Source organism: Bos indicus x Bos taurus, chromosome 15 (genome assembly GCF_003369695.1).
Source record: "Bos indicus x Bos taurus breed Angus x Brahman F1 hybrid chromosome 15, Bos_hybrid_MaternalHap_v2.0, whole genome shotgun sequence".
NCBI lineage: Eukaryota > Metazoa > Chordata > Mammalia > Artiodactyla > Bovidae > Bos > Bos indicus x Bos taurus.
Genome location: NC_040090.1, coordinates 59,970,191 through 59,984,090, shown reverse-complemented (window position 1 = coordinate 59,984,090; position 13,900 = coordinate 59,970,191). Strand labels below are relative to the sequence as shown.

At 43.6% G+C, this 13,900-nt stretch overlaps 1 protein-coding gene across 1 annotated transcript; it reads left to right on the top strand.

Moving 5' to 3' along the window:
• The first annotated feature begins 6,295 nt into the window (after positions 1 to 6,295).
• CLDN25 (claudin 25) lies at positions 6,296 to 6,988 on the top strand. Its single transcript, XM_027562207.1, has one exon. It carries the CDS (start codon positions 6,296 to 6,298, stop codon positions 6,986 to 6,988), a length of 693 nt encoding a protein of 230 aa, XP_027418008.1.
• Positions 6,989 to 13,900: the final 6,912 nt, after the last annotated feature.

The window sequence follows — 13,900 nt, the reverse complement described above, 5'->3', positions numbered from 1 at the left end:
TTCTCAGAACAAGTACACAGCGTCAAGTATGAAATGACCTAATTAAAATTGCCAGCACTCGGCTGCCACATACAAAGTTGATGAGAGCAGCGTCTCCCACTTGTAATTGCAAAGTGTGAATATGTGTGACCCGCCTACTCTAGTTTGTGACTAACTGCAAGGATTCCTGATATTCTCATTTCTGCTCATGCTTATAAACTTAGAGTATTAAAAATAATAAATAGATACAAATATACAAATAGATACAAATATAAAGTATGTATACCAAATTAACTTTTAGTGATGAACTGATGGTATTTATTCTCTTCTTTCACCTGATTTTTCTATTTTTCTACAATAAACATATATTGCATTGATTAAAATGCTTTTTAAAAAAATTTTAAAGGTACATTGTGAGGGTAGACCCCAAGTGGATGCTGACCTGAAGGTTCTTGTCATTTTTAAGTGTCCATGGAACAATCTTCTTGTACTAGTGAGGCAGGGGAATCTTCCTGTGACATAAGCAAAGGAAATGAATTTGGGGTTGAGACAGGAAGCCATAATATCTTGAGAAGTGCCTCTCTCTAGAAGATTAACCAACTTTTGTTTGGTGGACCTGTCAGCCTCTCCTTGAAATCTAAATATTTATACTAACAAATGCCCAGTGAGGAAAGAAGGACCTGCAGATGAAATTCTTGAAAACTTGTAACAATATTTCTTGAGCAACTACTATATGACAGACACTGCTAGGCTGGGAATCCTAAATATGTGAATAAATAATCTCAGGAAAAAATATTGGTCATTACTATCTTGGAGGTAGTTAAGGGATTGATCCAGATATTGTGGGACCTAAATCTTACACAATTGTCAGGAGGGGGAGGACTCTTTAAGGAAAAGAATGTAAAATAAAAAATATAAAACCAAGTGCAGCCCTTGGAAGGGATCCGTACAAGTAACAGCCCTGGAAGCTTAATCTACCTCTAAGGAAGATACAAAGGGCAGAAGAAATATTGGAGGAGTATCCAGTCTCAGACGGAGAAGGCAGTGACACCCCACTCCAGTACTCTTGCCTGGAAAATCCCATGGACGGAGGAGCCTGGAAGGGTGCAGTCCATGGGGTTGCTGAGGGTCGGACTCGACTGAGCAACTTCACTTTCACTTTTCACTTTCATGCATTGGAGAAGGAAATGGCAACCCGATCCAGTGTTCTTGCCTGGAGAATCCCAGGGATGGGGGAGCCTGGTGGGCTGCCGTCTATGGGGTCGCACAGAGTTGGACATGCCTGAAGCGACTTAGCAGCAGCAGCAACCCAGTCTCAGATTGCATCAGGGAGGTTTCACAGTAAGAAGGAATCTGAATTAAGAATGGAAAGAGTTATCAGGTTGAAGTTCTGGAATCTTCTTCTAAGAAACTAAACTGTAGAAGTTCCACCTCTCCCTGAGCACTGGATAAGCTAAAGACTGTTCAAATTTCCAGCAAAAGACAAGGAAGAGTCAGGAAGAACAGTAAAGAGCATAGGGAATGGAATGGGATTGCTACACACAGACAATGTACCCAAGTACAAGTGAACACTTGAATTAAGAAAAAGAAATTAACAGCTCTCAGATTAGAAGAATTAATATTGTTAAAATGGCCATACTACCCAAAGCAATCTATAGACTTAATGAGATCTCTTTCCAATTACCCATGAAATTTTTTCACAGAACTAGAACAAATAATGCTCAAGTTTATATGGAACAATAAAAGACCCAGAATTGCCAAAGCAATACTGATGAAAAAGAGAAAAACTGGAGGCATAACCCTCCCAGACGTCAAACAGTACTACAGAGCTACAGTAATCAAAACAGCATGATACTGGCATAAAAACAGACATATGGATTAATGGAACAAAATACAGAGCCCATAAATAAACCCATACACCTACCATCAATAAATCTTCGACAAAGAAGGCGAGAATATACAACGTGGCAGGGGGCAGGGGGTGGTGTATCTCTTCAGCAAGTGATGTTTGGAAAGCTGGACTGCCATGTAAATCAATGCAGTTCGAACACTCCATCATACCATACACAAAAATAAACTCAAAATGGCTTAAAGACTTAAGTGTAAAACATGAGGCCAAACAATTTCTAGATGAAACATAGGCAAAACATTTCTGACATAAATCATAACAATGTCTTTTTAGGTCAGTCTCCCAAAGCAATAGAAACAAAAGCAAAAATATGCAAATGGGACCTAATCAAACTTATAAGTTTTTGCACAACAAAGTAAACCATAAACAAAACGAAAAGACAACCTACACACTGACAGAAAATATTTGCAGATGATGCAACCAACAGGGGCTAATTTTAAAAATATACAGACAACTCATACAACTCAATAACCAAAAAATCACACAACCCTATCAAAAAAATTGGCAGAAGACATAGACATTTCTCCAAAGAAGGCATACAGATGGCCAAAAAGTAGGTCAAAAGATGCTCAAAATTACTAATTATTAGAGAAATGCAAATCAAAAGTAGTGCAATGAGGTTTGACCTCATACCACTTAAAATGGCCATCATCAAAGAGGCTACAAATATAAATCCTGGAGAGGGTGTGGAGAAAAAGGAACCCTTCTGTACTCTTGATGGGAATGTAATTTGATGCAGCCACTATGGAAAACAGTATGGAAATTTCTTTAAAAACTAAAAATAGAGTTACCATATGATCTACCAATCCCTCTCCTAGTCATGAGTGAGTGAGTGAGTGAAGTGGCTCAGTCATGTGCTACTCTTTGCGACCCCATGGACTGTAGCCTACCAGCCTCCTCTGTCTATGGGATTTTTCAGGCAAGAGTACTGGAGTGGGTTGCCATTTCCTTCTTCAGGGGATCTTCCCGACCCAGGGATTGAACCCGAGTCTTGGATAGAACCCGGGTCTCCCACATTGCAGGCAGATGCTTTACCCTCTAAGCCACCAGGGAAGCCCCAAGGCATATATCTTGAGAAAACGAATTTGAAAATATACATGCACCTCAATGTTGACAGCAGCACTATTTACAATAACCAAGACATGGAAGCAACCTAAATGTCTATTGACAGATGAATGAATTAAAAAAGATGTGGTATATATACAATGGGACATTACTCAGCCATAAAAAGGAATGAAATAATGACATTTGCAGCAATACAAATGGACCTATCAGAGAAAGACAAATATATAGTATCACTTATATGTGAAATCTAAAAAAAAATGATACGAATAAATTTATTGACAAGATAGAAATAGACTCACAGACAGAAAACAAACTTAGGTTACTAAAGGGAAAGGGGGAGAGGGATAAATTAGAAGTTTGGGTTTAGCAGATTCACATTACTACATACAAAACAGATAAATAACAAGGTACTACTGTATAGCACAGAGAACTATAATATCTTACAATAAACAAGAATCTGAAAAAGAATTTACATGTGTGTATATATATATATATTTATATAACTGTTGTGTGTGTATATATATATATTTATATAACTGAATCACTTTGCTGTACACCAGAAACTAACACAACATTGTAAATCAACTATACTTCAATAAAAAATAAATTTAAAAAAAATTTTAAAGAAATTAGGGGACTTCCTGGTGGTCCAGTGGCTAAGACTCCATGCCCCCAGTGCAGGGGACCAGGGTTCGATCCCTGGTCAGGGAACTAGATCACACATGCCAGTACTAAGACCTGGTGCAGCCAGATATTTATTTTAAATTTTGTTAAAGAAATTAACAAATAAATGGGTTCTGTTTTTCCTTACCTGATCTCTTTTATAATTCATACTTATCCTGGTTTGTATATCTCCTAACTCACAGATTTTCACAAGAAAGGGCTCTGAAGAAAAGCCAAAGAAGGAAGGAACAGTGTCTGAAAGAACTCCTCCTGACCGAACATGTCTCACACACATGTGGCATGCCTGGATTCAGGAAGCAAAGTGTCAAACACAAATCTGGATGGATATAGTACAAGCAGACAGGGTTTCCAGGGAAGCATAATATTTTGCCATCGCTTTGATTAGAACATGTGGTTGCTGTAAAAGCAGCAGAAGGAGACTACAATTTAAAAGAGCATCCCATTTGTTTCAAGGCAGGATTAAAGGAGGGACGGGGAGCTGTGGCTGCAGGTATGGATGAAACAAGATTGCTATCAGTGAATTTCTGAAGCTGAGTGAGAGTACATGAGATTTCTTTATGCCATCTGCTCTACTTTTATCTATGTTTGAAATTTTCCATAATAAAACATGAAAGGAAAGGAGACATTCCAGAAGATTCTGCTCACCTCTGTCCACCCCTACAAGACTGACAAGTTAATCAGGCTGCTTAAGCGTTGAGGTGTCATTCAGGTTAAGTCAAGGTACTGTTTTTTCAGATGCTTCCCCCTTACTATCCCACGCCCCCTTTTCACTTCCTAGTGTACTACAGGGGACTCAGATTAAAATGTAAATAGGGGAATACGTTGGTCAACACTTACGTCTTCAATATAATAAACCCCAGTTTTCTTTCGTATTTTGCCATAAAGATGAGCCCACAGCGGCGTGCTGTGTCACCAGTGCGCAGGCGCAGCGCAGGAAGCGTCTCTGTACGGGCGGGAGACCGCACAGGAAACATGAGTCCCAGCCGCGGGCTCAGGACTTGGATCTCTTCGTACCAGCTGGGGGACCTTGGCAAGCTCCCTAACCTGTATCTCACAGCGCGGGTGTGAACATTAAATAAGGACAAAGAATCTGGCCAAAAGTCTGGTTTTTAACCACACTCAGTAAATGCGAATTATTTCCTTTCCTGTCGGAGCCTGCCTCTTGTCAGCAGCAGCAAGTAGGAATGAAAGCTGGTGTGACTACCATCTATTTACAGCTGCTGTCAGCCGGAGACGGAGGTGGAAGCGCTTACCTCCTGCGATATTCTGGGTCTGAATAAACTCCTTGGATAGGAGATTTTTTTTTTTCTTTCTGCCTACGAAATCACTAAATGATTAAATCTGTAAAATGTATAAAATTTTGGGCTGGCCAAAAAGTTCATTTGGGCTTTTCCATTATATGTTATGGAAAGCCCCGAACGAGTTTTTTGGCCAATTCAATACATAGGCACAAATAAAAAACCATCCATGCTCTAACCACTAAAAATAACCATGGTTAACACGTTGTGGTATATTGTGTATATATATATATATATATACACACACACACATATATATGTATATATATACATATATATGTGTATATATATGCACACACACATACATATTAATACATATATACATATACAAACACATACATATTAATACATATAGATACAGATATATGCACTTTTTTGTGAAAGTGAACCTATATATTGTTTGGTCACTGTTTTTGTCACTTAACATATCAAAAACATTTTTCACGTCATTAAAATTTCTTCTACATCAATTTAAAACAGCTGCCTAAACTGTACATAATAATACACAATGATCAACACTAGTTCATACATCTTTGTATATATTCACAATAAATTCTTGGAGGTAGGGTGTTGGGACAAAGTATGCATATATATCCTGGAGAAGGGCATGGCAACCCACTCCATTATTCTTTCCTGGAGAATCTCATGGACAGAGGAGCCTGACAGGTGACGGTCCATAAGATCCCACAGAGTCAGACATGATTGAAGCGACTGAGCACGCATGCACCTGTATATATATTTTAAAGTGTAAAAGGCTTCCCTGGTGACTCAGAGGTAAAAAATCTGCCTGCCAATGCAGGAGATGCAGGAGACATGGGTTCCATCCCTGGGTCAGGAAGATCCCCTGGAGAAGGAAATGACAACCCAGTCTAGTATTCTTGCCTGGAAAATCCTATGGATAGAGGAGCTGATGGGCTACAGTCCATGTGGTCACAAAGAGTCGGACACAACTGAGCAACTAACCAAAAAAAACAACAAAAAGTGTAAATCATGATGTCATGTTACCCTCCGGAAAGATTACATTAAATGTGTACTCCCAGAACATCATTCTTGTCTTCTTGGACCTGGGGAGGAATTTTTTGAATGTACTCATCAAATATGTATTGATGGTTTACTATCTGACTATTTTGCCTCTCATGGGCCCCTCCCCCAGGATCCACCCCCACATCTAATCTTGGGCACACCCCCTAAACCCAAACATTGCCAAGTCCCTGGCATCAGCCGCCTAGAAAACTGAAACAGGAACCCTCCCCAAACCTGAAGGACCTTCTGCTCAGCTTCCCAAAAGTCCTGCCTGACGCCGTCACTGAGCCGCCTCTCCTCCTTTGCTTTCTGCCTTTATTCTCTGGTGGGAGCAACCATGTCCTGGAGTTTCCACGGGAAAATCCAGCTAGGGGGACTGCTCCTTTCTCTCCTTGGCTGCATCTGCTTATGCGTCACCACTATCCTTCCCCGGTGGAAGACTCTCAGTCTGGAGCTGAACGAAATGGAGACCTGGACCATGGGGCTTTGGGAGGTCTGCGTGGATCAGGAGGAAGTCGCCACCGTGTGCAAAGCCTTTGAGTCCTTCCTGTCTCTGCCCCAGGAGCTCCAGGCGTCCCGCATCCTCATGGTGGCCTCCCATGGGCTCGGACTCATGGGGCTTCTGCTCTCTGGCTTTGGGGCTGAATGCTTCCAGTTTCATAGGATCAGACAGGTGCTTAAAAGGAGGCTTTGTCTCCTGGGAGGGACTTTGGAGGCATCAGCTGCGGCCACTACCCTCCTTCCCGTCTCCTGGGTGGCCTACGCCACAATCCAAGACTTCTGGGATGACAGCATCCCTGAGATTGTGCCTCGGTGGGAGTTTGGAGATGCCCTCTACCTGGGTTGGGCTTCTGGTGTTTTCCTGGCCCTTGGTGGGTTACTCCTCGTCTTCTCAGCCTGCCTGGGAAAAGAAGATGTGACTTTTCCCCACATGGCTGTTCCTACAACAGCCCCACCATCCTGTGCTCCAGCAGAGGTATCTGATGGCTCGTTCTACCTAATGCCAAGACCTAGGACCCTGCTCATCTAGGACAAGCTTCTCTCAAGGAATCTCTGGGACAGAGGAATGTCAGTAGAATCCTTTTTCTTCCTTACCCTCTTCACTCTATATTTGTTTGCCTCATTTTAGGGGTGGTGGTCACTGTCCTGTTTGTTCAGGAATTTGACTGTCTTAGTGATGTGATGATCCTAATTTCAGAATGAAAAATCAAAGCACAGTTTCTAAAAGCATATTTATCTGATTTAGATTTTATTTACATAACATGCTGTTAAACTTATGAATTATATACTTGATTCTTCTATTACCAAGGAAAACATTACAAAATTGCATCCATCCTAGAAAAACTAGTCTACTCTACATGTAGATAGAAAAGTTTAAGAATATACCTTGGCAATTGAAAATGAAATATTGGCCTAGAATAATACCTCAGGATTGGAACCCTCCTTGCCTTCATTTTCAGCTTCAGGTGCATGATTTGAAAGGGAGTGTCACAATATATCTTTGCTGTTTTGTAGATTCTTAATATTCCAAAGGGAAGACATATTCTTATTTCTGCTATGTTAGGAGGCTGTATGTGGTCTGTCTCCCCAACATGAAGGTAAGAAATGGTGTGAGTGAGTGATAGGGTGACCAACAATCCTGGTTTGCCCAGAACAGGGCACTTTCAGCACTGACCCTAGGAAGATCCCTGCGTGGCTGTGCCCAAGGACTGCCCAACATGGGCATATACCTGGAAAGAATTGTCAGCTTCCTGGAAATACCTTTTACTATATGACTCACATCATAAATCCCTTACATTTTAATCCAAGTGTCAGATGACCTACCTAGGCTGTAGCTACCAATAAAGTCCCTTTCACACAATGACCCCAGTTCCTTTGCTTGTCCCCCTTTCCTGACCATCCGCCCCAAATCTTCCCTAGGAATTTCTGCAGGTCCTCAAGAGGAAGCCTCCTGCTTGCTCGTAAACCTGCTCATCAGCTGAAATTACCCTGCAAACTCGCCCTCTTCCTTTCACTACCATCTGCCTCCCACTCCCCTAATTGGCTAAGAGTCACCACTGACCCTATCGACAATTCCCACAGGAGAACAACTAAGCGTGATGGTCCCAATGTCCTCACACAGATCGCTTCTTCAAGTTCAAAGGCACCTTTGCTCACAGGACCCAGGAGACCCTCCCTCCACACACTGGTGGTGCACTTTGCCCTTAGGCTGTACTGTTTGTGTTCAGATGCTTCTCCTTCTCTAATGAAGAGCCCTGGCCTAGCCCTGGCATCTTGAGGTACCCATTGCTCAACAAGAATATGCACATACCAACACAAGAATAAACCGTTTGCCAGCGTAGCCCATATCAGTTCCCTTTATTTTTTCTGAGGAAATGAGTCTGCCCTGGTGCAGCTTTGTCTGCAGTACCTGACTCACATACCTTCTCACCCAGAATAACATCCTGTAGGGATCGGTTTCTCCAGAAAGCTCTTTTCCCTTTTACATATATCCTTTTGTATATGTTCACTTCACATACACAGATCTAAAAGCCTTAGGTAAATGAATTTTTCAGTATAAAAGGGGATTGCATCAAATTTGTATTCTGGCCTTCTCTGGTTTTGATGCCCATTTTATCAACTATCCTTTCTCGATTACATTTCAAAGATCTCGAGGCCAAGTTTCAACCAGGCTGCTGCTGCTAAGTCACTTCAGTTGTGTCCAACTCTGTGCGATCCCATAGACGGCAGCCCACCAGGCTCTCCCGTCCCTGGGATTCTCCAGGCAAGAACAGTGGAGTAGGTTGCCATTTCCTTCTCCAATGCATGAAAGTGAAAAGTGAAAGGGAAGTCGCCCAGTCGTGTCCGACTCTTCGAGACCCCATGGACTGCAGCCTACTAGGCTCCTCCGTCCATGGGATTTTCCAGGCAAGAGTACTGGAGTGGGGTGCCATCGAAGCTCAAATAGCCAAGAGTTGTCCTTGGATCCCATAGGATCTACAAGGAGGACCCATGTCATCATTCATCCATCTCTTTGAACAAATGTTACTGTCCACCTACCACATCCCAGGCATTGTGCTAGCAACCAGGAGTAAGACAAAACTTGTCCCTGCCCCTCATCTAGGCAATTAGGGGACACAAATATTGACAGGGAGTCACATCAGTGGAAATTGTAATTGTGACAGACTTTACAAACTTGGAAAGGTACATGGTTCCATGGGCTTCCCTGGTAGCTTGGTGATGAAGAATCCACCTGCCAATGCAGGAGACACGGGTTTGATCCCTGGGTGGGGAAGATCCCTTAGAGAAGGAAATGGCAACCCACTCCAGTATTCTTGCCTGGGAAATCCCATGGACAGAGGAGCCCGGCAGGCCACAGTCTGTGGTGTTGCAAGAGAGTCGGACATGACCGAGTGATTAAACACCACCACCACATAGTTCTATACGATCATGCAATAGGAGGACTTTAACCTAGTCAGGTTCGATGAGTGGGTACCCTAAGGAAATGGTAACTGGCTAAAAGCTAAAGGGTGGACAGCAGTTCTAGATGGAAAGAGAAGAAAGTGTAAGGCAAGGCTGGTGAAGTAGGAAGGAACCAGACCTTGCAGGGCCTGTAAGGCCTGAAGAACGTTATCTGTGTTCTTAGAACCACAGGAAGCCAAGCATGGGGCTGGGAATAGGAGCTCAGCTGACCTGCAGCAGGAGCCCACCCCACTTTCCTAACACCTAAGGCTATGGTTTTTCCAGTGGTCATGTATGGATGTGAGAGTTGGACTGTGAAGAAAGCTGAGCACCGAAGAATTGATGCTTTTGAACTGTGGTGTTGGAGAAGACTCTTGAGAGTCCCTTGGACTGCAAGGAGATCCAACCAGTCCATTCTGAAGATCAGCCCTGGGATTTCTTTGGAAGGAATGATGCTAAAGCTGAAACTCCAGTACTTTGACCACCTCATGCGAAGAGTTGACTCAATGAAAAAGACTGATGCTGGGAGGGGTTGGGGGCAGGAGGAGAAGGGGACGACAGAGGATGAGATAGCTGGATGGCATCACTGACTTGATGGATGTGAGTCTGAGTGAACTCCGGAAGTTGGTGATGGACAGGGAGGCCTGGCGTGCTGCGATTCAAGGGGTCGCAAAGAGTCGGACACGACTGAGTGACTGAACTGAACTGAACTGTCCCTGTGCCATATCCCTGCCACATAGCTGGGTGGGGTTTAAGAATGACAATGCACTTTCACATATCTTGTGCTTTCTTTACTGTTATTTTGAGGGTTGGTGTTTTGTTTTTTGAGCTGGGGAGAACAGATATTGTTTTCCTAATGAGGAAATGAAGAATTTAGGCAACACGCCCACAGTGAGTAATTAGCTGGCAGAGACTTGAATCCAAGGTTTGGATGCTGCCGAAGTCTTTCATCACGCCGCTGGTTGCTTCGTGGGGGTGGGCTGCCGACAATCCACCAGAACAAAGAAAAACCAGCACCCCAGCAGAAGAAGAAAAAAGACCTGTCAGAAAAATCTCGTTCTCTGTGCATTTGTTGGGGTCTAAACAGGGTCTTTGTTGTCAGATAGCTCACCTGCTCCTGCTGGTGGCTTGCAGCCCTCACCCTAATCCCCAGGGTGCAGGTGCTGACGATGTTTTCCATCAGCATGTGATTATGGCTTCCTCTGCAAAGAAAGGGCACAAACTAACATCTGTTAAAAAAAAAAAAAAGTCTGTTTTTCTAACTCTCCTTTAAAAAGGACACAAAGGCATTAAACAAAAAAAATTCGGGAGTGGAGCAGGCCCTGTTGATTGATTCCCAAGCAGTCAATAGCATGTCATCCCCTGAAGGAAGTGATCTGCATTCTGGACAGAGTCTCCTTTTCGAGAAAGAATCTGAGCAAGAAGATGTTTTTCACCTAAAACTGCCACGGTGCTTTTATCTACCTGCTACTTTGTAGGGAAAATAATGAGAAATAAAAATAGAACTCATTAAATCTTAGCTTCAGCTCAGTCTTTTCTCATACATTTGTGGCAAATTAGCATTAAAAACATTTCTTTGTTGTGGTTACACATGGAGAAGTGTGTTGTCATATGTATGAAAAACAGAAAGGGACATCAATCAATTAAGGTTTCAAGCCAAAAGCTTTTATTATGTGCAAGGCATTTTAAGAAAATAACTCAGGGACTTGCCAAACTTAATGCAGTTAGAATTTGATGAGTTCCGTGTTATCTTCTCCACTGGCCTTCCTTTGAATGGTGAACATTTCACCATTTGCAAAGAAGGCATTCCAGGAAGTTCCTGTTAAAATATTCATGTTACCCTTCTGAGCCTCTGGGACTAGCTCTAAGGGGAAAGTCGCAAGGGTGAGACACATTTTGGAATGGGAGGAAAATCAGAAATAGATTCATGGGCTTCTGGACTGGAGGTGTGTCTTAGCAGCTAGGGTTAGGGTAATACAACTGTTTAGTCGCTGGCCTCTGATGTAGAACTGAAAGAAACTGGAATCACACTCCACTCTACTAATTGATGGATTTATTTTTAAAGCCAGGTGTTCTTGCTACCTTGTCCATATTTATAGTTGCCCAGAATTTTGAATAGTACCTCAAAGCTAAATCCAATGGGCGACATATGCCTTGGGTTCTTCAGGAAGCCCTGTTTGCTGGACAGAGGAGCCTGGTGGGCTACAGTCCTTAAGGCCTGCAAAGAGCTGGACACGAGTGCACTGACTTAGTACTAGTACTCACTCTAAAGACAGGGGCTCACCACTCCTGCTAGGAAGTAAACTGGTGGTCAGCCTTCACACAGCCCGCCTAAGAGAAGCACCCAGACTCATCAGGGAGGATTCCTGGAAGGGAATTCACAACAGTTGGGAGCACTGTGATGTCTCCACCCTTCCTTGTGAGGGGGGCGGCAGGGAGATGGACCACAGGAGAACCACTCACAGATGCAGCTGCTCCCAGCAGGAAAGACGGTATCTGAAACATATGCATCCCACCCTGCTGAGCGGCGCAAACTCCTGGTGACCGAGGCACAGAGGAGGGTGCCTGAACACCACTGGAGCAGCCCGTGGCAGGGGGCTGGCTGGCTTGGATGGGGCGAGGCAGCAGCACCAGCCCCCCTGCCTTTGACTGGTGCATGGATGGCTAAGTTTTCTGTAACCCGAATGGGTGCCGGGGAAGGCAGCCTGGGTGTCACTGTCCGGAGCACTGCTGGAAGGTGGGAGTGGCAAGAGCAGGAGCTGAGAGGATTGGGAGAGGTCAGTCAGAAAGTCCCAAAGCTGCACCAGGGAATGATGTGGAGGTTTTGCACAGGGTTCTCTTTAGAACCGTAAAATACCCAACACAAGAGCTAGTAATTGGATTCCTGCCATAAAAAAAAGCCAAGAAATTATTTTTTAAAACATTGATTGATTGATTTGCTGTAGTGGGTCTTGGTTGTGGCATGCGGCCTCTAATTGTCCAACCCAATCAGGGAATTGGTGTTTTCAAACTGGGGCACTGGAGAAGACTGTAGAGAGTCCGTTGGACTGCATGGAGATCAAACCAGTCCATCCTAAAGGAAATCAACCCTGAATATTCATTGGAAGGACTGATGCTGAAGCTGAAGCTCCAATACTTTGGCCACCTGATGCGAAGAGCCGACTCATTGGAAAAGACCCTGATGCTGGGAAAGACTGAAGGCAGGAGGAGATGACAGAGGATGAGATGGTTGGACTGCATCCCCAACTCAATGGACATGAGTTTGAGCAAACTCCGGGAGATGGTGAAGGACAGGGAAGCCTGATGTGCTGTAGTCCATGGGGTCGCAGAGTCGGACATGACTGAGTGACTGAACAATAGTTCTTAAAAGAGCTAACAAAGCCCAACAGAAAAGGATTGCAATGCCAGTTAACCAGGGAGAGGTGAATCCCAGTCTCCAGGGAAGTCATGGAGAAGTCATGTAACCTGCCCAAACTCTTGAATCATTCTAGGTCAAGGGTCAGGTTGGTTCTTTTCCCACCTTGTCCCCAACATCCCTTCCGCTCATCCTTCTTTTTCACAACCCTTGAAATAAGTAAAACCGTTCTTAGCCTGAGGCACTTTCCTGACCCTAAAAGAAATCTAGCAATACCTAAGGCAGTCCCAGCACCCTGCTGGGTGGTCTGAGCAGATCCACCTCTACAGATGTCCAGCTCTTCCTTTCTTCACCAACTATAGATTTTCAAAAGCTGATCAGGAAATAACTAATGTGAAAAGGCACAAAGCAGTCGAGTAGTTGTTAATAACACAGGTTATGACGTGAGACACACCAAGGACAAGTGTCCTGGCTCCACTACCTAGGACACCTGTGACCTTGGGCAAGCCAACAGTCCTCATTATCATCCCAGGGTTGTTACATAACTGTGCACAGCACTCAGTAATGACAGGGATTTAAAAGCAAAAGGCAAATGGTAAATAGTAAAAGCCTTCCCAGGTGGCACTAACAGTAAAGAACCCACCTGCCAATGCCAAGAGACGTGGGTTTGCTCCCTGTATTGGGAAGATACCCTGGAGGAGGAAATGGCAACCCACTCCAGTATTCTTGCCTGGAGAATCCCATAGACACAGGAGTCTGGAGGGTTACAGTCCATGGGGTCGCAAAGAGTCAGACATGACTGAAGCGACTTAGCACACACACAATCAATGAGTAAGATAATTAATCAATTCCCCATGAAAAAAATCTTTGCAGTGAGCTTTAAAACACAAAAGTACCTCTGAATATCTGTAAAAGATGGCTTAACCATTCATTTGACCAAAATATAAAATATTCAGCATCAAGAAAAACTTTTTTGCCTTCTGAATCAAATTACAATGTGAATACACTCAAGTGCAATGCAACAGCAAATGAGAGGAAATCAGACACCACTAGGCGTTGCTCAAGAAGTGACTTGCCTTTGTGAAATGGAGTATCCCCTGCCCCATCTAGAAAGGAGGTCACAGCCAGCTGTGGTTCAAGGCCTCC